Source organism: Oncorhynchus nerka, linkage group LG21, assembly GCF_034236695.1.
Source record: "Oncorhynchus nerka isolate Pitt River linkage group LG21, Oner_Uvic_2.0, whole genome shotgun sequence".
Lineage (NCBI taxonomy): Eukaryota > Metazoa > Chordata > Actinopteri > Salmoniformes > Salmonidae > Oncorhynchus > Oncorhynchus nerka.
Genome location: NC_088416.1, coordinates 1,406,475 through 1,431,830, shown reverse-complemented (window position 1 = coordinate 1,431,830; position 25,356 = coordinate 1,406,475). Strand labels below are relative to the sequence as shown.

Genomic DNA, 25,356 nt, shown 5'->3' with positions numbered 1-25,356 from the left:
TCCTGTGTACTCCACCCTAACCCTAACCCCAATCCACATTTCCTTCTATTTGTCTGTCTGTTACAACTACTGTAAAGAGTCTATAATACCAAGCTAAGCCTTTTGAAATGTTGAAATAATGCCCCGTGAGTACTGCAATCTAGATATCTCCCTCTGTCGTCAGTGGTGATGCTTCATGATCACACATGTATCAGAAGAACTGTTGTGTCCCACCAACGTCATACACACACACACACACACACATTTTGGGTGAAGTATCCTGGCTTTCTGTTGTAGCTTATCCAATCAGAGTCTCATGTGAGCGTGCTGTCTCTCAAGCGTAGTAATGAGAAGAGCCGCTGTGCCACTGCCTCTACCAAACCCAGTATCCCAGATTATTGGGGAAACAAATTGCTTATTGGACATTTGTGACAGGCACACGAAAAAATGAAGGAGGATGCATTATGACGAAAGAAAATCATGTAATACACACAGTGGACTTTTTCGTGTCCAATAGGTCATTTGTGTCTATTTCACAATATGCTGTGATGGTGTGTTGGCTTTTACACTGTCAGAGGGGAGAGGGAGATCGAGTGAGACGTTTGAGTGATTACCCAATTGCTGTTGAGGTAGCCCTTCAATTAGAACAGAGCCCTCTTTGCAGAACATTATAGATGGACTTTATGGCAACACTTCACTCGTTGACGTCTTAATGGCAACACTGAACAATGGCTATCTAGATAGTCTTTATGATAGGCTTGTCTTGTATGTTGTTTAGACTTGATCATTTTGTCATTGCCAATGGAATAGTCCCAAAAGTGCTAATCCTACCCATCTGGCACTCCACCCCAGACAGGCTCAGTCAAACAGTCCAAGTACTGTTCTGAAATATAAGAAATACTATTGATCCTATTCCCAGTCTGATGCTATGGTTTGATTATTGTTCGCACAAAATTAAATATCAATGAACTGTAATCTCATCTCTGAGAGAGGGAAAAAAATAGAGAGAGAGAGAGAGAGAGAGAGGGAGAGAGAGAGAGAGAGAGAGAGCAGCTCATCACAGATTGAAGGCGAGCATCACCGATACAAATCCCACAGATTTGTGTGAACAAGCTCTTCAAATCTTTTGACGTGACAATCCTTCAGCGAACGGATGAGGGTGATTTCAGGGCACTTCGTGTGAAAATGATCTAATGGCTAACGACTCGAACAGATGATAATGGTGGATTGAAGCTGAATTCAAACTCAGATTTTGCCGTTCCTCAAATCGGGTAGGGAGAGTAATTTCAATTCAACCGGTTGGAGTGCCAAATTATGTATTTTATTGCCGACATGTTGCACATCAGTTGAAACTTATTTTCGGTGGAGTTTGACCAGTTTTTCATTACCTGTTTTGATTCATATTGGATGGATGGTGAGTGGGTGAGTTATCTAATAAGTGCAGATATCTATGGACAATGAAGACCACTCGCAAGTGCAGGGCACTGCTGTCCGTTAGTATGAATCTTTTAGCACTATTTTTCTCAATAACTGCTTTCATCACAACATACTGGTGCGTCGGCACGCAGCGCGTCCCCAAGCCGAAGTGCACTAAACTTCGCACGCACAACTGCATCGATTACGGAGTGAACGAGACGGACCCCAAAGTAGTGGTGTACAGTTGGGAAACGGGGGACGACCGGTTCCTATTCAGACAGTTCCACACCGGGATCTGGTTCTCCTGTGCGGAGAATATCCATGATGAAGGTGAGGTGATGAGGTTTTGTTGTTAATGACGTTGTCCCGTCTTGATGTCAATTAATTATAGTGAGGTCTCTGGAGTGTAAAAGCTAAAATTATATAGATATTTACAGGAAGGAGGTTTGCAGGTGTGTGTGTGTGTGTGTGTGTGTGTGTGTGTGTGTGTGTGTGTGTGTGTGTGTGTGTGTTCAAACTATTCAATCAATACCGGTTTCTAAGTAGGCATTCTTGTCATTCAAAAAGAACACCCTATACATTCAGAAATAGACAAGTGTCTATAAAGGATTGTTACACACACACACACACACACACACACACACACACACACACACACACACACACACACACACACACACAGAGTTATGTATAATTGCAGCTATTAAACACTGCAGTCCTTGCTATAATTCCTTGGTTGTGTCACTATGAGAGCCATTCTCATGTGTCATCATCTTGTGTCACCATAGTAACTAAGCGTCTCCAGATGGGACATATACATACATATGATCTAAAACTGCAAGCTAAGGATATTTACAAAGTTATGAGTTTTTTAGGGTAATCACCCCCAGTTTATGTAGGCAGATGCCATTTGTCAAAAATGGCATCTTGAATAACGAGTTGTCCTCTCTGGCATGAAGTATTGGATAGCCTAAAGAGCAGTTTATCCCGGCATAAGAATCATTGGAACATAGGATGGGAGTTTCGAGTTATGGTACAGTGAACCATTGGTAAGAAGTTTAGGGGACATGAGCTTAGTGCTTGTAGAAAGGGTCCCTACTGGCTCTGCTCGTACTTTACCCTAGCATTTCTCTTCTTACAGGTCTATAGGGTACTAGTAATCTACCCTAGCATTTCTCTTCTTACAGGTCTATAGGGTACTAATAATCTACCCTAGCATTTCTCTTCTTACAGGTCTATAGGGTACTAGTAATCTACCCTAGCAGTCTCTCTTCTTACAGGTCTATAGGGTACTAATAATCTACCCTAGCATTTCTCTTCTTACAGGTCTATAGGGTACTAATAATCTACCATAGCATTTCTCTTTTTACAGGTCTATAGGGTACTAATAATCTACCCTAGCATTTATCTTTTTACAGGTCTATAGGGTACTAATAATCTACCCTAGCAGTCTCTCTTCTTACAGGTCTATAGGGTACTAATAATCTACCCCTAGCAGTCTCTCTTCTTACAGGTCTATAGGGTACTAATAATCTACCCTAGCAGTCTCTCTTCTTACAGGTCTATAGGGTACAAATAATCTACCCTAGCAGCCTCTATTCTTACAGGTCTATAGGGTACTAGTAATCTACCCTAGCAGTCTCTCTCCATACAGGTCTATAGGGTACTAATAGTCTACAGTAGCAGTCTCTCTCCCTAGAGGTCTATAGGGTACTAATAGTCTACAGTAGCAGTCTCTCTTCTTACAGGTCTATAGGGTACTAGTAATCTACCCTAGCAGTCTCTCTTCTTACAGGTCTATAGGGTACTAATAATCTACCCCAGCAGTCTCTCTTCTTACAGGTCTATAGGGTACTAGTAATCGACCCCAGCAGTCTCTATTCTTACAGGTCTATAGGGTACTAATAGTCTACAGTCGTAGTCTCTCTTCTTACAGGTCTATAGGGTACTAATAATCTACCCTAGCAGTCTCTCTTCTTACAGGTCTATAGGGTACTAGTAATCTACCCCAGCAGTCTCTCTTCTTACAGGTTTATAGGGTACTAGTAATCTACCCTAGAAGTCTCTCTTCTTACAGGTCTATAGGGTACTAGTAATCTACCCAAGCAGTCTCTCTCCATACAGGTCTATAGGGTACTAATAGTCTACAGTAGCATTCTCTCTCCCTACAGGTCTATAGGGTACTAATAGTCTACAGTAGCAGTCTCTCTTCTTACATGTCTATAGGGTACTAGTAATCTACCCTAGCAGTCTCTCTTCTTACAGGTCTATAGGGTACTAATAATCTACCCCAGCAGTCTCTCTTCTTACAGGTCTATAGGGTACTAGTAATCGACCCCAGCAGTCTCTATTCTTACAGGTCTATAGGGTACTAATAGTCTACAGTCGTAGTCTCTCTTCTTACAGGTCTATAGGGTACTAGTAATCTACCCTAGCGGTCTCTCTACTTACAGGTCTATAGGGTACTAGTAATCTACCCTAGCAGTCTCTCTTCTCACAGGTCTATAGGGTACTAATAATCTACCCTAGCAGTCTCTCTTCTTACAGGTCTATAGGGTACTAGTAATCTACCCCAGCAGTCTCTCTTCTTACAGGTATATAGGGTACTAGTAATCTACCCTGGAAGTCTCTCTTCTTACAGGTCTATAGGGTACTAGTAATCTACCCTAGCAGTCTCTCTCCATACAGGTATATAGGGTACTAATAGTCTACAGTAGCAGTCTCTCTCCCTACAGGTCTATAGGGTACTAATAGTCTACAGTAGCTGTCTCTCTCCCTACAGGTCTATAGGGTACTAATAGTCTACAGTAGCAGTCTCTCTTCTTACAGGTCTATAGGGTACTAGTAATCTACCCTAGCAGTCTCTATTCTTACAGGTCTATAGGGTACTAATAGTCTACAGTAGTAGTCTCTCTTCTTACAGGTCTATAGGGTACTAGTAATCTACCCTAGCAGTCTCTCTCCATACAGGTCTATAGGGTACTAATAGTCTACAGTAGCAGTCTCTCTCCCTACAGGTCTATAGGGTACTAATAGTCTACAGTAGCTGTCTCTCTCCCTACAGGTCTATAGGGTACTAATATTCTACAGTAGCAGTATCTCTCCCTACAGGTCTATAGGGTACTAGTAATCTACCCTAGCAGTCTCTCTTCTTACAGGTCTATAGGGTACTAGTAATCTACCCCAGCAGTCTCTATTCTTACAGGTCTATAGGGTACTAATAGTCTACAGTAGTAGTCTCTATTCTTACAGGTCTATGGGGTACTAATAATCTACCCTAGCAGTCTCTCTTCTTACAGGTCTATAGGGTACTAATAATCTACCCTAGCAGTCTCTCTTCTTACAGGTCTATAGGGTACTAGTAATCTACCCCAGAAGTCTCTATTCTTACAGGTCTACAGGGTACTAATAGTCTACAGTAGCAGTCTCTCTTCTTACAGGTCTATATGGTACTAGTAATCTACCCCAGCAGTCTCTATTCTTACAGGTCTATAGGGTACTAGTAATCTACCCTAGCAGTCTCTCTTCTTACAGGTCTATAGGGTACTAGTAATCTACCCTAGCAGTCTCTCTCCATACAGGTCTATAGGGTACTAATAGTCTACAGTAGCAGTCTCTCTCCCTACAGGTCTATAGGGTACTAATATTCTACAGTAGCAGTATCTCTCCCTACAGGTCTATAGGGTACTAATAGTCTACAGTAGCAGTCTCTCTTCTTACAGGTCTATAGGGTACTAGTAATCTACCCTAGCAGTCTCTCTTCTTACAGGTCTATAGGGTACTAATAATCTACCCTAGCAGTCTCTCTTCTTACAGGTCTATAGGGTACTAGTAATCTACCCCAGCAGTCTCTATTCTTATAGGTCTATAGGGTACTAATAGTCTACAGTAGTAGTCTCTATTCTTACAGGTCTATGGGGTACTAATAATCTACCCTAGCAGTCTCTCTTCTTACAGGTCTATAGGGTACTAATAATCTACCCTAGCAGTCTCTCTTCTTACAGGTCTATAGGGTACTAGTAATCTACCCCAGAAGTCTCTATTCTTACAGGTCTATAGGGTACTAATAGTCTACAGTAGCAGTCTCTCTTCTTACAGGTCTATAGGGTACTAGTAATCTACCCCAGCAGTCTCTATTCTTACAGGTCTATAGGGTACTAGTAATCTACCCTAGCAGTCTCTCTTCTTACAGGTCTATAGGGTACTAGTAATCTACCCCAGCAGTCTCTATTCTTACAGGTCTATAGGGTACTAGTAATCTACCCCAGCAGTCTCTATTCTTACAGGTCTATAGGGTACTAATAGTCTACAGTAGTAGTCTCTCTTCTCACAGGTCTATAGGGTACTAATAATCTACCCTAGAAGTCTCTCTTCTTACAGGTCTATGGGGTACTAATAATCTACCCTAGCAGTCTCTCTTCTTACAGGTCTATAGGGTACTAGTAATCTACCCCAGCAGTCTCTCTTCTTACAGGTATATAGGGTACTAGTAATCTACCCTAGAAGTCTCTCTTCTTACAGGTCTATAGGGTACTAGTAATCTACCCTAGCAGTCTCTCTCCATACAGGTCTATAGGGTACTAATAGTCTACAGTAGCTGTCTCTCTCCCTACAGGTCTATAAGGTACTAATAGTCTACAGTAGCAGTCTCTCTCCCTACAGGTCTATAGGGTACTAATAGTCTACAGTAGCAGTCTCTCTTCTTACAGGTCTATAGGGTACTAGTAATCTACCCTAGCAGTCTCTCTTCTTACAGGTCTATAGTGTACTATTAATCTACCCTAGCAGTCTCTCTTCTTACAGGTCTATAGGGTACTAGTAATATACCCCAGCAGTCTCTATTCTTACAGGTCTATAGGGTACTAGTAATCTACCCTAGCAGTCTCTCTTCTTACAGGTCTATAGGGTACTAGTAATCTACCCCAGCAGTCTCTATTCTTACAGGTCTATAGGGTACTAGTAATCTACCCTAGCAGTCTCTCTTCTTACAGGTCTATAGGGTACTAGTAATCTACCCCAGCAGTCTCTATTCTTACAGGTCTATAGGGTACTAGTAATCTACCCCAGCAGTCTCTATTCTTACAGGTCTATAGGGTACTAATAGTCTACAGTAGTAGTCTCTCTTCTTACAGGTCTATAGGGTACTAATAGTCTACAGTAGTAGTCTCTCTTCTTACATATCTATAGGGTACTAGTAATCTACCCTAGCAGTCTCTTTTCTTACAGGTCTATAGGGTACTAGTAATCTACCCTAGCAGTCTCTCTTCTTACAGGTCTATAGGGTACTAGTAATCTACCCTAGCAGTCTCTCTTCTTACAGGTCTATAGGGTACTAGTAATCTACCCTAGCAGTCTCTCTCCATACAGGTCTATAGGGTACTAGTAATCTACCCTAACAGTCTCTCTTTTTACAGGTCTATAGGGTACTAATAGTCTACAGTAGCAGTCTCTCTTCTTACAGGTCTATAGGGTACAAGTAATCTACAGTAGCAGTCTCTCTCCCTATAGGTATATAGGGTACTAATAGTCTACCCTAGCAGTCTCTCTCCCTACAGGTATATAGGGCACTAATAGTCTATAGTAGTAGTCTCTCTCCCTACATGTCTATAGGGTACTAATAGTCTACAGTAGCAGTCTCTCTCCATACAGGTCTATAGGGTACTAATAGTCTACAGTAGCAGTCTCTCTTCTTACAGGTCTATAGGGTACTAGTAATCTACAGTAGCAGTCTCTCTCCCTACAGGTCTATAGGGTACTAATAGTCTACCCTAGCAGTCTCTCTCCCTATAGGTCTATAGGGTACTAATAGTCTACAGTAGCAGTCTCTCTCCCTACAGGTCTACTAGCTCTCTCCTACATAGGGTATCTAATAGTCTACAGGTAGCAGGTCTATAGGGTACTAGTAATCTACCCCAGCAGTCTCTATTCTTACAGGTCTATAGGGTACAAGTAATCTACAGTAGTCCCTACTAATAGTCTACCCTAGCAGTCTCTCTCCCTACAGGTATATAGGGCACTAATAGTCTATAGTAGTAGTCTCTCTCCCTACATGTCTATAGGGTACTAATAGTCTACAGTAGCAGTCTCTCTCCATACAGGTCTATAGGGTACTAATAGTCTACAGTAGCAGTCTCTCTCCCTACATGTCTATAGGGTACTAATAGTCTACAGTAGCAGTCTCTCTCCATACAGGTCTATAGGGTACTGTGAATGTCTGTAACAAGAAGTAAAATCGTCACACAGCTTTACTCTTGAGTCTAAACAAATGCACAAGGTGGAAGTGCAACAGCTGGATCTGAGGACGTGCCTGTGTAAGCATGGTTACCATGTTAATGACAACACCATTAAGTCAAAGGTGTCTCTGGAGATTATATAGCTAGATTAGTTACACTGAGTCTGACTCAATAAAGAGCATTTAGCAACATTCCCACCTTTAAAAGAGGGGAAATGGCAGCTTTCCCATCTCTAAACATCGGTCTTGACTTCCAGGTTCTCCAACAGTAGTGACATCAGGATCAGAGCCTCTGGTTGGAGACAGTAGACCTGGTCTGGTGATGGAATATCAAAGAGACATTAAGAACAGAAATAAAGCGTAACATTTTATTCGAGAATAAATACTGGGAACGTGTTGTCTCGTCAGGCCTGGGTCTGGGACTGTACAAACACACAGGCGTGCACACACACACACACACACACACACACACACACACACACACACACACACACACACACACACACACACACACACACACACACACACACACACACACACACACACACACACACACACACACACACACGCGCGCATGCACACACACATACACGCACACACACACACACGCAGTTGAGTTGAGTTGACTAATAAGGATTACATAACGGCCCTTGATGAGTTTTTCCTCTAAACAGCTGTCACCATCTTCCTGATACCTGATTAAGCGTTAGATTTACGACAAATCCAGCAGCTGCAGCGGGCGGCTACAAGAGACAGCGGACGGAAGAATAAATCACGCCTGGAAGAGGGGAGGAAAGGAGGAAAAGAGGGAGGAAAAAGTGCGTCATGTTATCACGTCTTGATCAAGGGACATAAGGTCTTATGGGGTCCCTGAAGGTCCCAGTAATGTCCAGGAAGAAGAAGTGCCAGAAGGATGTCATTTGGGAAGGATTGAACTGGAAGCTCTGTGGGGATGGTCAAGTCGTTGACCTCTGTGACCTCCGGCTGCTTGTACTTGACCACGCTGTGCCTTTTCTCATGCAAAGGACGCAATGGTTGAACTTTTAACCACCCACATGTCCCCTAGAATAGCTTCTACCGATGCATTAGACTAGGATAGGCAATCAATCAAATGTATTTATAAAGCCCTTTTTACATCAGCCGATGTCACATAGTGCTGTACAGAAACACAGCCTAAAACCCCAAAGAGCAAGCAATGCAGATGTAGAAGCACGGTGGCGAGGAAAAACTTTGCTCATGCTAAGCACACAATGCTAAGCACACAATGGCATTTCTTCTTTTGAACAGCCCACAGGGCACTGATGTCATTTCAAAGTCTAGTTTTGATTGACATTTGGTTGAGTTGTCAGCTATTGTGAATTCCCCGTGAGATTAACAAAACATTTCACTATGACATTGGATTTAGGGTCAAAGTTGAAATTCCCTTACATTGATGACTTTCTGCAAATCCAATCAGTTTTCCACATAGATGTTTTGTTGTTGAAATTACGTGGGAACAACGCTGATTCAGCTAGTTCTTGTCCAGTGAGTACAATCAAGTAGACTAAATCATCTGAATGACTTGTGTGTGCCTTGAAGCTGCTATTTCATCTCTTCTGTATGCCAAGCTCGCAGTGTGTCTCTTCTTGAACTGTTAAACCTCACCTAAAATAGATTATACGTTACTATCAAGTAGGCTAATAGATACTCTGAATGACTTGTGGCTAGAATCCAGCGAACTTTAATTCTATTTGACTTATGGGCTTTTCCCTTTTTCTATGCCAAGCACGCAATGTTTCTCTTCTTGAACTTTTGAACTTCCCCAAATTACGGAAATCAAGTCGTATAGACAGGATACTCTGAGTGAATTGTGGCCCTGAAGAACCCATGCAAGGTATTACAGCTTGATGTGAAACTCCATTTTCTCCATTCGTTCCAGGTGAGAAATGCAGGAGCTTTATCGATCTGGCTCCGGCTTCGGAGAGAGGTGAGTGATCACTGCATACGTCAGGAGGTAAACACATCTGCTATAGAGCTGTACATCACCCATACCAGGAAGATTACTTGTAGAGGGAGAGCAGGGGCAGACTGGGACCAGAACTTGGCCCTGGCATTTCTAACACACCGGCCCATTTTCAGGCCCCCATTATTAGCCAGATAATAATCATTTTGTGAAAAGAAAAAAAAACAGACCCACTTGACCCGCTAGGCAAAAAATGGACCAGCCCATCTGGCATTTGGCAAAAATGCCAGATGGCCAATCCACACCTGGGGACGAGGATATTTTTATGACTATAGCTAGCAACAATATAATAAACACATTTTCAATTACATGTCTACAGTAGAAAAGAAGAGAATATCTACTTTATTTGTCAACTCCTAGTATTTGAGCAAATTACACTCATTGGAGCTAATTACAGTCACTGGAGTATCTGACATAGGCTTTTGAAAAGGCTACCAGTGCAGCAAGTGCTGCTGGTAAGCTTTCTTGACTTGGACATTCACCTTTGCCAACACATGGCTAGCCTTTGTTTAACCAGCTAAACAGCTCTTAGTTTTTCATTATTTTGACTATCTACCAAATCTATTCATATTAATTTTTTAAAAGTAATTCTCCTTGCCATTATCATTCCCCTAATGATAAGACAGCACACGTTTTGCTAACGTATGATGGGGGTCCCTGGGTCGCCGGTTTGCCTGGGAGGGGGTCCCTGGACAAAAAAAGATTGAAGACCCCTGGTCTACAGGGTTGCATAAAGTATAAAAGGATGTTGAGCTATACTCTTGCAGTATGAAGGGGTCTGCATCCTGTCTCAACTGCCATCTTACACTCAAATGTCATCTTTAGCTGTTCAAATGTTATAACTGTCATGACACCACCATACAGGAGATGTTTGCAGGGTACAGTGGCTGTCATGACACCACCATACAGGAGATGTTTGTAGGGTGCAGTGGCTGTCATGACACCACCATAGAGGGGATGTTTGCAGGGACAGTGGCTGTCATGACACCGCCATAGAGGGGATGTTTGCAGGGTACAGTGGCTATCATGACACCAACATAGAGGTGATGTTTGCAGGGTACAGTGGCTGTCATGACACCACCATAGAGGAGATGTTTGCAGGGTGCAGTGACTGTCATGACACCACCATACAGGAGATGTTTGCAGGATGCAGTGGCTGTCATGACACCACCATACAGGAGATGTTTGCAGGATGCATTGGCTTTCATGACACCACAATACAGGAGATGTTTGCAGGATGCAGTGGCTGTCATGACACCACCATAGAGGGGATGTTTTCAGGGTACAGTGGCTGTCATGACACCACCATACAGGAGATGTTTGCAGGATGCATTGGCTTTCATGACACCACCATAGAGGGGATGTTTTCAGGGTACAGTGGCTGTCATGACACCACCATAGAGGGGATGTTTGCAGGGTACCGTGGCTGTCATGACACCACCATAGAGGAGATGTTTGCAGGGGTGTAGAGGCTGTCATGACACCACCATAGAGGAGATGTTTGCAGGGTGCAGTGACTGTCATGACACCACCATACAGGAGATGTTTGCAGGGTGCAGTGACTGTCATGACACCACCATACAGGAGATGTTTGCAGGATGCAGTGGCTGTCATGACACCACCATACAGGAGATGTTTGCAGGATGCATTGGCTTTCATGACACCACAATACAGGAGATGTTTGCAGGATGCAGTGGCTGTCATGACACCACCATAGAGGGGATGTTTTCAGGGTACAGTGGCTGTCATGACACCACCATACAGGAGATGTTTGCAGGATGCATTGGCTTTCATGACACCACAATACAGGAGATGTTTGCAGGGTACAGTGGCTGTCATGACACCACCATAGAGGAGATGTTTGCAGGGTGCAGTGACTGTCATGACACCACCATACAGGAGATGTTTTTGGCTGTCAGGATGTTTGCAGGGTGCCGTGGCTGTCATGACACCACCATAGAGGGGATGTTTTCAGGGTACAGTGGCTGTCATGACACCACCATAGAGGGGATGTTTGCAGGGTACAGTGGCTGTCATGACACCACCATAGAGGGGATGTTTGCAGGGTACAGTGGCTGTCATGACACCACCATAGAGGAGATGTTTGCAGGGTACAGTGGCTGTCATGACACCACCATAGATGTTTGGGATGGCTGTTGCAGGAGATGTTTGCAGGGTACGTGGCTGTCATGACACCACCATAGAGGGGATGTTTTCAGGGTACAGTGGCTGTCATGACACCACCATAGAGGGGATGTTTGCAGGGTACAGTGGCTGTCATGACACCACCATAGAGGGGATGTTTGCAGGATACTGTGGCTGTCATGACACCAGCATAGAGGGGATGTTTGCAGGGTATTGTGGCTGTCATGACACCACCATAGAGGGGGTGTTTGCAGGGTACAGTGGCTGTCATGACACCACCATAGAGGGGATGTTTGCAGGTTACCGTGGCTGTCATGACACCACCATAGAGGGGATGTTTGCAGGGTACAGTGGCTGTCATGACACCACCATAGAGGGGATGTTTGCAGGGTACAGTGGCTGTCATGACACCACCATAGAGGGGATGTTTGCAGGATACTGTAGCTGTCATGACACCACCATAGAGGGGATGTTTGCAGGGTACCGTGGCTGCATCAAGTTTGAACCGCCTTCTGATATGTAGTTACTTTGTTTGCCTTTGTTGCTCCAATTGAGGAAATTACATTATGACTCAATATTTTTTCCCTTCGTGTAAATTAAATATGAACGTACCACATCATCAAAGTTAAATTTGATGAACTTTAATTATGTCTGATTTTGGATATGATACAGTGCAGATTTTTTAAAACAATATGAAGTATTTAGCTGCTACCAATGTTGCAGATTGATGTAATGCATGGAGCAATAGGATTGGTGTAACTTTCTTTGTTAATATATTATAAAGGAAGGAAGGCAGAATAGGTTTAATTGAGCTTCGAAATGAAAAATCCACCCACATGCTTCTACTGATTGTTGTTCATGAAAATTCTTGAGAAAGTTCTCCTGTGAGACTTATAACTACAGTGAATGCTTTTATATCGGATCGTCTATCTATAGGCTTTGGTCTAGTTCTTACAACTTGTTCTGTATCTCTGGTATACCTTTTCCATATTCATTAAACCTGAACTTTGAGATCACAATAGTTGATTGATTTGTTGACTATATCAGCCTTGATGTACTGGAGGTATTATAAACTCCCTACTCCAGACGTACTGGGGCTTATGTTCTCAAACAACCTTGGCATCATCCCCTGTGTTGTCAGGGACACAGGATGTGGGGTTGCTATGGTCACGCCCACTCTGTCAAAGGAGAAGGTTATGATAACAGCTGTGAAATGATCCATGCGCAAATAATGCAGAATGACAACCAATCAAAACAAGATAGAAGCTCTCATACTTCCGCGAGTCATAATGTGTCACACTTAGAAAGTGTCTGCTAAACAACTCAATTGAAACAAAACAGAAAAACGACATGGATTGTACTGTAGTTCATATAGCCTACTTTATTTACTACCATATCAATAAGTACAACACTTACTACACTCTACTCACAAGAATACTTACACAGTAATAAGAACGCTGTACGGGGTTAATACTGTCTCCAAAGTTAAGTACCACCAAACCGTGTTCCAAAATTCCATTACGAAAGAAGACACTGTCTCAGTTTTGGGACATTCCTCCCTCAACCCCATCCCCGCCACCGCCCCTGACCCTCCGTCCTATCCCGTTGAGAGCGTCTCAGGGGAAATACTGGCACCAGCCAATGTTCACTTCCTGCAATGAAGTGTCAAGAAGGATTTAATAGCAGACTGGCGAGGTAGGAAGAGATGTCTGACTCCAACCTCCCGTAACGAGACAGTGTGAGAGTTTGACGACGCTCTGGAAGGTGTGAGAAGATTCCTGATACTTTTTGCGTCGGAGACAAATGACATGAATTGGTTTTGAGTGGCCTGTCGGTCCTGAGATATGTTATCAACAGGTCTGTTGTCAATATGGATGTCAGAAATTATGTAAGAGATGTTAGATAGGCAGAGACCAAAAACGCAAAAAATACAAATGTGTACCTGTTCATTAAGTTAGGACACAATCATCAAACAACATGATTGACTTTTATGGGAATAAAACGTTTAGTATCCAGGACAGGCCTTCAAATAGGCACCTGCCAAATACAGTCCTATGATTTATGAACAAACAGATGGGTGAAGCGATCAAAGAAATCAACCCTTTTCTCCACAACCATCGCACATCCTTATGAAAATATGATCAGTGATTCAAATTGGACATCATCTCACTGATTTCCAATACCCTAACAACTGTTAATGCTTTTGCTTTGTCTGTTGCAGGTGTCCTATGGCTGTCGGTGGTCTCTGAGATGCTGTACATAGTCCTGTTGATAGTGGGTTTCAGCCTGATGTGTCTAGAACTGGTTCACTCCAGCACCAGCAACATGATAGATGGACTGAAACTGAACGCCTTCGCTGCAATCTTCACCGTCCTCTCAGGTACAGAGGGACTGTTGAAAACCACCTCTACAAGACGGCACAAACAGATCTAGGATCCAGGCTATTGTTTCATGTGTAAGGGCCGGGAGTTCTCCCAGGCTTCATGACCTGACCAGGAAAAACTCCATGGCGACCATAGAGCCCAGATTTCTTTCTGTTCATGACACATTTAGATTTTTGTTGAATTGCATAGGTTACGTCATATGGCCAGGGGGAAAAACACTGTTGAGTCTGGTCTGGGGAAAACTCCCGGACCTTTTTATGCCTAATTGGTGGAGCAAAGTAAAGAAATACTTGTATACATTACTATACAACTGTTGCCACTAGTAAACATTGAACAAGTCTAACACAGTGGTGAACATGATGAAAGGCGAAGCTAGCAAGGAGAGAAGCTGGTTTTGTAGGTCTTGACTAGGAGATAACCTGCAGCCTCTCCCAATGTAGAAGCATCAGCTATCAGAGAGGGATTTTGAAAAGTCATCCTAGAGGTCACAAGGTCCTAGGGTGTGTGTGTGTGTGTGTGTGTGTACTGTGTGTGTGTGTGTGTGTGTGTGTGTGTGTGTGCCTACATGTACACTAAACATCTAACTGTATACCGGTATCTGTGTATTTGCAGGGCTCCTGGGTATGGTGGCCCACATGATGTACACACAGGTGTTCCAGGTGACAGTCACCCTGGGCCCTGCAGACTGGAGGCCCTATAACTGGGACTACGGATGGTCCTTCTGGTAGGGAACACACACACACACACACACAATCCCACGTCTCCCTTTGTAGCGTCACACTTCTCTAATGAAAACCCCAAAGCTCTCATGTTACCGGGTGGATTAGGCTTTGGTGTCCCAAAGCCCCAATATATATATGGTCGATGCGAATGGGAAATTGCATAAGGGGATCAAGGGTGAAGTGTAGCCCACAAAGACATATGTATACTGTATGTTCAGAATTTTAATCTTCCAGGCTGAACATCTTAACACTTGTGACATAGCTCTGGATTATAACATGTGCAGTGAGTGAAAATGGGAGCTACAGTGTATAGACTCATGTACAGTAGTGGCCTATTACATTGGGATCTACCCAGATTGACATTCCTACCCTGTCGGGACTGACGGATTGACAATAATCCTGCAAAGCTACGACCCTTCCATTTTTACACGGGAATAATAATATTTACAAAAAGTATGCCAGAAATCCCCAAACTCAAAGTGATTATATGTTTTCGCAGTGTTTCATAAAAACATCCTATTTCTTAGTGTAGTATTTGTCTGAATTACTTGAGCTGTTGTCAAGTGATTGATAACTTCGGTATTTAACGTTTCTTAGCTTTTAAAGCCATTTGTTTAAGCCATTTGTTTCTTTTAAACCATATGTTTGTTTTAAAGCCATTTGTCATTTGTTTCTCTTTCAAAGAGCAGCCCTATGAACTGACCATGAACAGCGACAGGCCTAAATATGCAGATTGCACCTTCAATTGACTCCTCCTTGCCTTTTCCTCTCGCTGTCCCCATCATTTTCCTCTCGCTGTCCCCATCATTTTCTTCTCGCTGTCCCCATCATTTTCCTCTCGCTGTCCCCATCATTTTCCTCTCGCTGTCCCCATCATTTTCCTCTCGCTGTCCCCATCATTTTCCTCTCGCTGTCCCCATCATTTTCCTCTCTCTGTCCCCATCATTTTCCTCTCTCTGTCCCCATCATTTTCCTCTCTCTGTCCCCATCATTTTCCTCTCGCTGTCCCCATCATTTTCCTCTCTCTGTCCCCATCATTTTCCTCTCTCTGTCCCCATCATTTTCCTCTCGCTGTCCCCATCATTTTCCTCTCTCTGTCCCCATCATTTTCCTCTCCTCTATCTGTTGTGCCTATTTCCTCACTTCTCTCTCTTCCATCTTTTCCATTTCCTGTTTTCCAGCATGGCCTGGGCATCCTTCACCTGCTGCATGGGTGCATCAGTCACTACCCTCAACTCCTACACCAAGACTGTCATCGAGTTACGACACAAACGCAAGACCTTTGTGCAGAGCATCCGAAAGGAGCAGGCAAGGGAGGCGTTGGGATACTACCGCGATCACTCCCTGCGCTCCATATCCCAAACCGTAGAGGTGTACACACAGACGCCGTATAGCAGTGGTATTAGGACGCACGTACCGGACGCGTCGTTAGACCCGAGTGACGTATCAGAGACTCTGGGGGAAGACCAGTGCTGAAGGGAGGGATCCCAGCGGGGAAAAACTGGTTACAACTGGTTCACATGATGTCGCAGTTATGTCATTTTTAACCATTTTCTGGTTGTGCTGATGTTATTTCATCGTCATTTCAACTTGTTTTGCCCACCGGGATGTGTCGAAAGTAACTGTATGAAGTCAGTGCTATCCAATTGTGGTCGGTCACCTGTGTTGGGTCTTTTGGGGATTCTGTAGCAACTGAATCCGTTCTGATTGAATTCATCGCTGCCTTAATTGAGCCAGGATATTCACTCCCTTGTTCCCAGTTTGGGCATTGATAGTCATGGAAAGAAAGACAGCCGTGTACACACTGATCATACAACTAGATGATCTGACACACAAGGAAAGCAGCAACCAATAAAAATAGCGTTTCACCCTGTTTCAGTTCAAAGCTGAGGAACGGAGCTGGAGAAATGTAACCACTCTCAAATTCAGAGACAGAACTATGGATGCAAGGACTGAATATCCATGATATCGACATTATAGTTTTAACCACGTTTTGAGGCTGTGTGGTGTTTGTTTACATTTACTTTGTTTACAAACATTGGAGTAAAACAAGCTTCTATTTTGGTCAGACAATTGAACTAAGCTGATGAGGCATTAATGTCATATTCTTCAAGAATTCATGGGTACATATCATTCATTTGTATGTTCAAAAAGGGATGCCCCTTTGAAGAAGATATGTATTAGAATGCCCTCTGATTTCCCTGGGACACCATAGGACTGTTTATGCGATGTTTTTGCATGCTATTAGCCTTACTAAATATGGAATTAGGAAGGGGGTGACAAACTGCATTCAACTCGCAAAATATAGCTATAAGTGTTTGCAGCGTATACCGTGCCTATAACACGTAACTATATGAATGTAAATACTATATATATATAACTATATGAATGTAAATACATGTCACAAAGTAGAATGGTTTTGATCTGTGAAATCACTGTAAGATGTGTATTATTTTTCCTTTTGAAGTTGTGTGTTGTTTGTTGCCTCAGTGGTCTGTTTACTGCACATTACTCAGTGTCGGATAAAACTGACCACTGGACACCAATGTTACTTGAGTATCATTATGACCAATGACTGTGTATTCTATTTAAAGTACTTTATGCTTATAGGGATGAAGGATTCTGCAATGAATTAACTCAATAAACAAATGTTGTCTTCCATTGCAAACTCAAGAGTGTTTCATTTTGTACAGAAAAGATTTGCTGTAGTTTCTTTCATTTATGTTCTATATCTGTTTTTTTTGGCTTTGCTGTGAGAACAATAAGTGACTTGGATGTATTCTCAAAGTATATATTTGATGTCTACTCAAGTACCTATTCATTGATGAACATCCAGACCAGGTTCAATCCCTACCACTAGAGGACAGTGCTGTTCATGGAAAAAACAACATACAGTACCATACAATTTTATCGTATTTACAATTTAGTACGGATCAGAATACTCCTACATTTATACAACATTCATTGACAGTATTTTACAGGCTAAGCACATATCATGTATTCATACAGTACACAAATATATCAAATATTATTAATATTAAAATATTTTTTGTACATAAACAATGTGTTCTTTTATCAAAAGGGAATAAATATATATCAGATATATCTTTTCACACCCCATTGGCTACACTCTTTTATGGTCCAATAGAAACAGTCTACATAGAGGTGGTCCTGCCCTCTCTTAATGCCAGTCAGAATCTTCTGATATTTCTCTGCTTTCTACAGCTGGTCACATTTCAATTGTGTCTGCCATCTCCCCCAAGTGGTTCAGTTCTCGGTCACGCTCAGTATCTGTCACCGTACTCCTCCTCTACCTGTTGCCGGGCTAGCATGGCCTGTATCAGAGCACTACCAGTGCCTGACGCATCTGGGTGCTGTGAAGAAGCAGGCGCCTGGTAAAACTCGCTCTCCTCCTCCTCTGCTCTCTGCCTGGCCTGCATGACCTGCATCATCGCACTGGACGTTGATGACACTGGGTGTTCTGAATGAACTGACGCCCGGTAAAACTGGTCCTCTTCCTGCTCTGACTCCGCCCTCTGCCTGGCTTGCATCACCTGTATCATCGCACTGGGTAACGCGTTTACTGGGTTCTGTGACTGAACTGGCGCCCGGTAAAACTCGTCCTCATTCTGTGACTCCGCCCTTTGCCTGGCTTGCATGGCCTGTATCAGTGCACTGGAGGGCGCAGGTGTTTGGTCTGCAGGAAATGGCACCCCGCGATAACTGACTACATCCTGGTCCTCTGCGTATTGCCTGGCTAGCATGGCCTGCATCATAGCACTCGATGTTGTAGAGACTGAGTGGCCGGAAGGCATAGGCACACCGAAAGAGCTACTGCTGTCACCATTCTCTTGCTCCAACCGCTGTCGGGCAATCAGAGCCTGGAGCATGCCAGAGGAGGATTCATTTTCCTGTCTTTTCCTGACCTGATTGAGAGAAAGGGTCATAGTTCAAGTATGACATTTGAAATAACATTGGAGTTTAGGTATTTATTGTAAATTAGATAGTCTCAAGGTTAATTTAGATAGTCTCAAGGTTAAATTAGATAGTCTCAAGGTTAAGTTCGATAGTCTCTAGGTTAAGTTAGATAGTCTCAAGGTTAAGTTAGATAGTCTCAAGGTTAAGTTAGATAGTCTCAAGGTTAAGTGAGATAGTCTCAAGGTTAAATACGATAGTCTCAAGGTTAAGTTAGATAGTCTCAAGGTTAAGTTAGATAGTCTCAAGGTTAAGTTAGATAGTCTCAAGGTTAAATACGATAGTCTCAAGGTTAAGTTAAATAGTCTCACGGTTAAATTAGATAGTCTCAAGGTTAAATACGATAGTCTCAAGGTTAAATATGATAGTCTCAAGGTTAAGTTAGATAGTCTCAAGGTTAAGTTAGATAGTCTCAAGGTTAAATATGATAGTCTCAAGGTTAAGTTAGATAGTCTCAAGGTTAAGTTAGATAGTCTCAAGGTTAAATACGATAGTCTCAAGGTTAAATATGATAGTCTCAAGGTTAAGTTAGATAGTCTCAAGGTTAAGTTAGATAGTCTCAAGGTTAAATATGATAGTCTCAAGGTTAAGTTAGATAGTCTCAAGGTTAAATACGATAGTCTCAAAGTTAAATATGATAATCTCAAGGTTAAGTTAGATAGTCTCAAGGTTAAGTTAGATAGTCTCAAGGTTAAATATGATAGTCTCAAGGTTAAGTTAGATAGTCTCACGGTTAAGTTAGATAGTCTCAAGGTTAAATATGATAGTCTCAAGGTTAAGTTAGATAGTCTCAAGGTTAAATATGATAGTCTCAAGGTTAAGTTAGATAGTCTCAAGGTTAAATATGATAGTCTCAAGGTTAAGTTAGATAGTCTCAAGGTTAAATATGATAGTCTCAAGCTTAAGTTAGATAGTCTCAAGGTTAAGTTAGATAGTCTCAAGGTTAAGTTAGATAGTCTCAAGGTTAAGTTAGATAGTCTCAAGGTTAAATATGATAGTCTCAAGCTTAAGTTAGATAGTCTCAAGGTTAAGTTAGATAGTCTCAAGGTTAAGTTAGATAGTCTCAAGGTTAAATATGATAGTCTCAAGCTTAAGTTAGATAGTCTCAAGGTTAAGTTAGATAGTCTCAAGGTTAAGTTAGATAGTCTCAAGGTTAAGTTAGATAGTCTCAAGGTCATTTCTCTTTGATCCTCTCACCTGTTTTTTATTTTTCTGTTTATTCTGCTTGGATTTCTGAAGGGTCTGTAGCTTCTCCAACAAGAACGCCTTGTCCTTCCCTTCCTAATAAAGGGAGTGAGAGAGAGAGAGAGAGAGAGAGAGAGAGAGAGAACCAGAGAGAGAGAGAGAGAGAGCAGAGAGAGAGAGAGAGAGAGCGAGAGAGAGAGAGAGAGAGAGAGAACCAGAGAGAGAGAGAGAGAGAACCAGAGAGAGAGAGAGAGGGAGCGAGACAGAGAGAGAGAGAGAGAGAGAGACAACCAGAGAGAGAGAGTGAAAGAGAGAGCGACAACGTTCTAGACATTCAATACAATTCATAAAAACAACAAATGAACAACATCAACACTGCACATTCAAATGAAATCAGGTAAATATATTACTCCGGCACTTCAACAACATCATAACGTAGACACAACCACTTCGGACACAACAGCTCTGATGGACGAGACACGTCGGACCAGACAGCTCACCAGAACTCACATTAACAATCTGCTGTCTCAGTAGAGTGATAAGCAGCTGGCGTCCCTGAGTGATCTGCCTGAAGATGTAAATGAAGACACTGTGGAAAAGGAGGTCAGTCAGTGAGTTTGTATTACAGTATGTGAAAGGGCAAAGTAGGCATTTAATGTCATAAAATGCCACTAGATTGTATTTGATGGCTTGATCCGGTAGACAACGCTATAAAATCTGAATGCATTGCTTGATAGGACTTCGGTATACTGCTTCAAGGCAGGTAGCCTAGCGGTTAAGAGCATTGGGCCAGTAACCGAAAGGTCGCTGGTTTGAATCACTAAGCTGACTAGGTGAAAAATCGGCCGATGTGCCCTTGAGCAAGGCACTTCACCCTAAGTGCTCCTGTAAGTCTATGGATAAGAGTGACTAGCAAAATGTACAAGTCAGTCTTTTGACAAACAGCTCAAACGATCAATCATTTCTAGGAATCATGATCAAGTTAAGTTTACGACTTATATGCCTTATATCACGTTTTGAAGACAACTGTCACTTTACATTTACATTTTACATTTACATTTACATTTAAACTTTACCTTAAGACTGTGCTTTAAAACTACTTGCTACCTTCATAAACACAACTTTAACCCAACATAAACACCTCAACATGAACAAAGAGGAACTCACAGGATGATGAGAGAGACCAGGAAGTAGAATATCTCACTCCTGATGACGTGCTGGTAGATCCAGACAGTCCACTGAAACGCATCCACCCTGTTCAAATCATCCATCCAGATCTGTATTGCACTGAAGGTGGTGTTGAGGCCCCTGAAGGGCCCACACTTGTCTGAGGGGGGCAGACTGTGGGAGGGATCAGGGGAGACATGGCAGATTGAAATGCTTAGGTCAGAGAAATGGAGCCAAAGTCAACCAACTTTCAATCATCCAACTTTCAGCACATTTTCAACTTTCTTACTGGAAGGTTTAAGTATAGCGTCATGCTTTTGAATAGCTGCTAATCAAACAGCATGATTCCACGGACTATCTCAGCCCCTAAAATTAAACCAAATCTGAATCAAGTTTAGCTCTTGGTTATCAATTAATGACAGACTCCAGTTCTTCTGAACAAGCCATATTTATCCAGAACTCGATGGAATCTGAATCACACCATATATCTACAATCTACGACAGCCTTAACATAACATAAGTCCCTAGATTAGCCTTGCCCTGACCGCTTATACACCTACGTCCACACGGTGTAGGCCACCATGGACAGAGCCCCCACGAAGGAAGGGAAGAAGAGGATAGCGATGAAGATGGTTTGCATCTGAGCCGCCCTGCCGGCTCGCCTGGGGGGCTGGCAGTTCTGGGTCAGGCTGACCTAGAGGACACAAAGTATAGACCGGGCATTACAGAGCTGGAGAGGGAGATAGAGAGAGGGGGAGCCTGGTGACGGTGTCTTGGCAACGGCACGATTTGATGAACAGGTGAACAAACAATGACCTTTGACAATAAGGGAGAACTGAGAGTAACATTTAACCTGCACATTATCCAGGAATAAAGTCATTATTGATTTGTCAGGGAGGTATTTATTTGTATTTTATTTCACATTTATTTAACTAGGCAAGTCAGTTAAGAACTAATTGTTATTTACAATGACGGCCTACCAAAAGGCAAAAGGCCTCCTGCGGGGGCTGGGATTAAAAATTTAAAATATATACAAATATAGGACAAAACACACATCACAACAAGAGAGACAACACAACACTACATAAAGAGAGACCTAAAGACAACAACAAAGCAAGGCAGCAACACATGTCAACACAACATGGTAGCAGCAAACATAGTAGCAGTACAAAACATGCTACACACATTATTGGGCACAGAACAACAGCACAAAGAGCAAGAAGGTAGAGACAACATTACATCACGCAAAGCAGCCACAACTGTCAGTAAGAGTGTCCATGATCGAGTCTTTGAATGAAGAGATGGATAAAACGGTCCAGTTGGAGTGTTTGTTGCAGCTTGTTCCAGTCGCTGGCTGCAGCGAACTGAAAAGAGGAGTGACCCAGGGATGTGTGTGCTTTGGGGACCTTTAACAGGTATCATGTTATTGTATTTGATCAACTAAATTCTTTATTGCAGACACCTTCCACTTGTAGTTTTGTTGATGAACATGTAATGATTTCCCTGTATGTACCACAGGGAAAACATCTCTCTTTTCATTTCCAGGACACTCATATATGTTTCATCATTGTATTGGAAAATCCCAGTGACCATCGCTACCATCTATAAATAGAGCTAATTCTATGCCATTCAAGCGTGTCATGAAACATTCAGCACCCTCTTCAGAAGAGAGTAACACGAGCCTGGCCCATTCTGCTATGGCATGGTATCTAGGGCAGAGAATCAACACCAAGGTTCAGCTTACTGTCACCTGAGTCAGCCATGGTCCTGTGTGGCTCAGTTGGATGGAGTGCTGCGCTAGCAATTCCTGCAGGGTCACATGGCCATACTAAAAATGTACTCACTCTCTGTACTATAAAATACTTTTTCACTGTACTGAATATGTACTCACTGCTTTGGATAAGAAGTGTCTGCTAAGGGGCCTATTTTATCTACCGTAATGAACAGGTTACCTTCTTTAGGTAGAAGAACCGTACTGAACAGGTTACCTTCTTTAGGTAGAAGAACCGTACTGAACAGGTTACCTTCTTTAGGTAGAAGAACCGTACTGAACAGGTTACCTTCTTTAGGTAGAAGAACCGTACTGAACAGGTTACCTTCTTTAGGTAGAAGAACCGTACTGAACAGGTTACCTTCTTTAGGTAGAAGAACCGTACTGAACAGGTTACCTTCTTTAGGTAGAAGAACCATACTGAACAGGTTACCTTCTTTAGGTAGAAGACCCGTACTGAACAGGTTACCTTCTTTAGGTAGAAGAACCGTACTGAACAGGTTACCTTCTTTAGGTAGAAGAACCATACTGAACAGGTTACCTTCTTTAGGTAGAAGACCCGTACTGAACAGGTTACCTTCTTTAGGTAGAAGAACCATACTGAACAGGTTACCTTCTTTAGGTAGAAGAGGATGAAGAACTTGATTATCTGTATCACTGGGAGGAGGGGAGAGAAGTAGATTCCGATCCTGCAGACAGAAAAACATGGTTATAAGAATTGACCATATCTCATCCACAGTGGTGTTATGTTTTACTATGAAAATAGATGGAGCTATAGATGAACAGAGATTAGAGTCGAGGACAGCACAGTTCAGTACAGTAGAGTACATTAGAACACAGTACAGTACATTAGAGTAGAGTACAGTAGAGTCCACTACAGTAGAGTACTGTACAGTAGAGGTCATTAGAGCACTGTACAGTAGAGTACATTAGATCACAGTAGAGTAGAGTAGAGTAAATTAGAGCACAGTACAGTAGAGTAGAGTACATTAGAGCACAGTACAGTAGAGTATAGTACAGTAGATTATAGTAAATTAGAGCACAGTACAGTAGAGTACAGTAGAGTATAGTAAATTAGAGCACAGTACAGTAGAGTAGAGTACATTAGAGCACTGTGCAGTAGAGTACATTAGAGTACTGTACAGTAGAGTAGAGTACATTAGAGCACTCTACAGTAGAGTAGAGTATATTAGAGCACTGTACAGTAGAGTAGGGTAGAGAACATTAGAGCATAATACAGTAGAGTACAGTAGAGTGGAGTACATTAGAACACAGTACAGTACGGTGGAGAACAGTACAGTAGAGCACAGTACAGTAGAGTACAGTAGAGTATAGTAAATTAGAGCACAGTACAGTAGAGTAGAGTAGAGAACATTAGAGCACAGTACAGTAGAGTACATTAGAACACAGTACAGTATGGTAGAGTACAGTAGAGTACAGTAGAGCACAGTACAGTAGAGTCCAGTACAGTCCAGTAGAGTACAGTCAAGTAGAGTACAGTACAGTAGGGTCCAGTCGAGTACAGTACAGTAGAGTACAGTACAGTAGAGCACAGTACAGTAGAGTACAGTACAGTCCAGTAGAGTACAGTAGAGTACATTACAGTAGAGTAGAGTACAGTACAGTAGAGTAGATTACAGTACAGTACAGTAGAGTAGATTACAGTACAGTCTAGTAGAGTACAGTACAGCACAGTACAGTACAGTAGAGTACAGTAGAGCACAGTACAGTACAGTAGAGTACAGTAGAGCACAGTACAGTAGAGTACAGTAGAGCACAGTACAGTAGAGTACAGTACAGTCCAGTAGAGTACAGTAGAGTAGAGTACAGTACAGTAGATTACAGTACAGTCCAGTACAGTACAGTACAGCACAGTACAGTAGAGTACAGTAGAGTACAGTAGAGCACAGTACAGTAGAGTACAGTACAGTAGAGCACAGTACAGTAGAGTACAGTACAGTAGAGCACAGTACAGTAGAGTACAGTACAGTAGAGTACAGTAGAGCACAGTACAGTAGAGTACAGTACAGTAGAGCACAGTACAGTAGAGTACAGTACAGTAGAGTACAGTACAGTAGAGCACAGTACAGTAGAGTACAGTAGAACACAGTACAGTAGAGTAGAGTACAGTAGAGTAGAGCACAGTACAGTAGAGTACAGTAGAGTACAGTAGAGCACAGTACAGTAGACTCCAGTACAGTCCAGTAGAGTACAGTACAGTAGGGTCCAGTCGAGTACAGTACAGTAGAGTACAGTACAGTAGAATACAGTAGAGTACAGTACAGTAGAGTAGAGTACAGTACAGTAGAGTAGATTACAGTACAGTCCAGTAGAGTACAGTACAGTACAGCACAGTACAGTAGAGTACAGTACAGTAG

General features: G+C 42.5%; 2 protein-coding genes across 2 annotated transcripts in view; one reads left to right on the top strand and one right to left on the bottom strand.

Annotated features, from left to right (window-relative positions):
- The first annotated feature begins 1,181 nt into the window (after positions 1-1,181).
- LOC115126986 (germ cell-specific gene 1-like protein) lies at positions 1,182-17,534 on the top strand. Its single transcript, XM_029656631.2, has 5 exons — positions 1,182-1,725; positions 9,546-9,593; positions 13,996-14,154; positions 14,771-14,882; positions 16,062-17,534. The coding sequence occupies exons 1-5, from the start codon at positions 1,437-1,439 to the stop codon at positions 16,354-16,356; spliced, it is 903 nt and encodes a 300-aa protein (XP_029512491.2). The 5' UTR covers positions 1,182-1,436; the 3' UTR covers positions 16,357-17,534.
- Positions 17,535-18,141: 607 nt separating this feature from the next.
- Positions 18,142-25,356, bottom strand: part of LOC135563501 (transmembrane channel-like protein 5) — a 34,927-nt gene continuing 27,712 nt past the window's right edge. The window contains 6 exon segments of the mRNA XM_065006177.1: positions 18,142-18,806; positions 20,053-20,136; positions 20,551-20,629; positions 21,208-21,381; positions 21,768-21,901; positions 23,592-23,667. Coding sequence (XP_064862249.1) covers positions 18,165-18,806; positions 20,053-20,136; positions 20,551-20,629; positions 21,208-21,381; positions 21,768-21,901; positions 23,592-23,667 — 1,189 coding nt within the window. The 3' untranslated portion in view covers positions 18,142-18,164.

Bases quoted from the DNA above. Each gene is read 5' to 3' on its own strand.
- LOC115126986 (XM_029656631.2), top strand. From the start codon at position 1,437: ATGAAGACCACTCGCAAGTGCAGGGCACTGCTGTCCGTTAGTATGAAT. The intron at 9,594-13,995 runs GTGAGTGATCAC...TGTCTGTTGCAG, and splicing joins GGCTCCGGCTTCGGAGAGAG to GTGTCCTATGGCTGTCGGTG. The intron at 14,155-14,770 runs GTACAGAGGGAC...GTGTATTTGCAG, and splicing joins AATCTTCACCGTCCTCTCAG to GGCTCCTGGGTATGGTGGCC.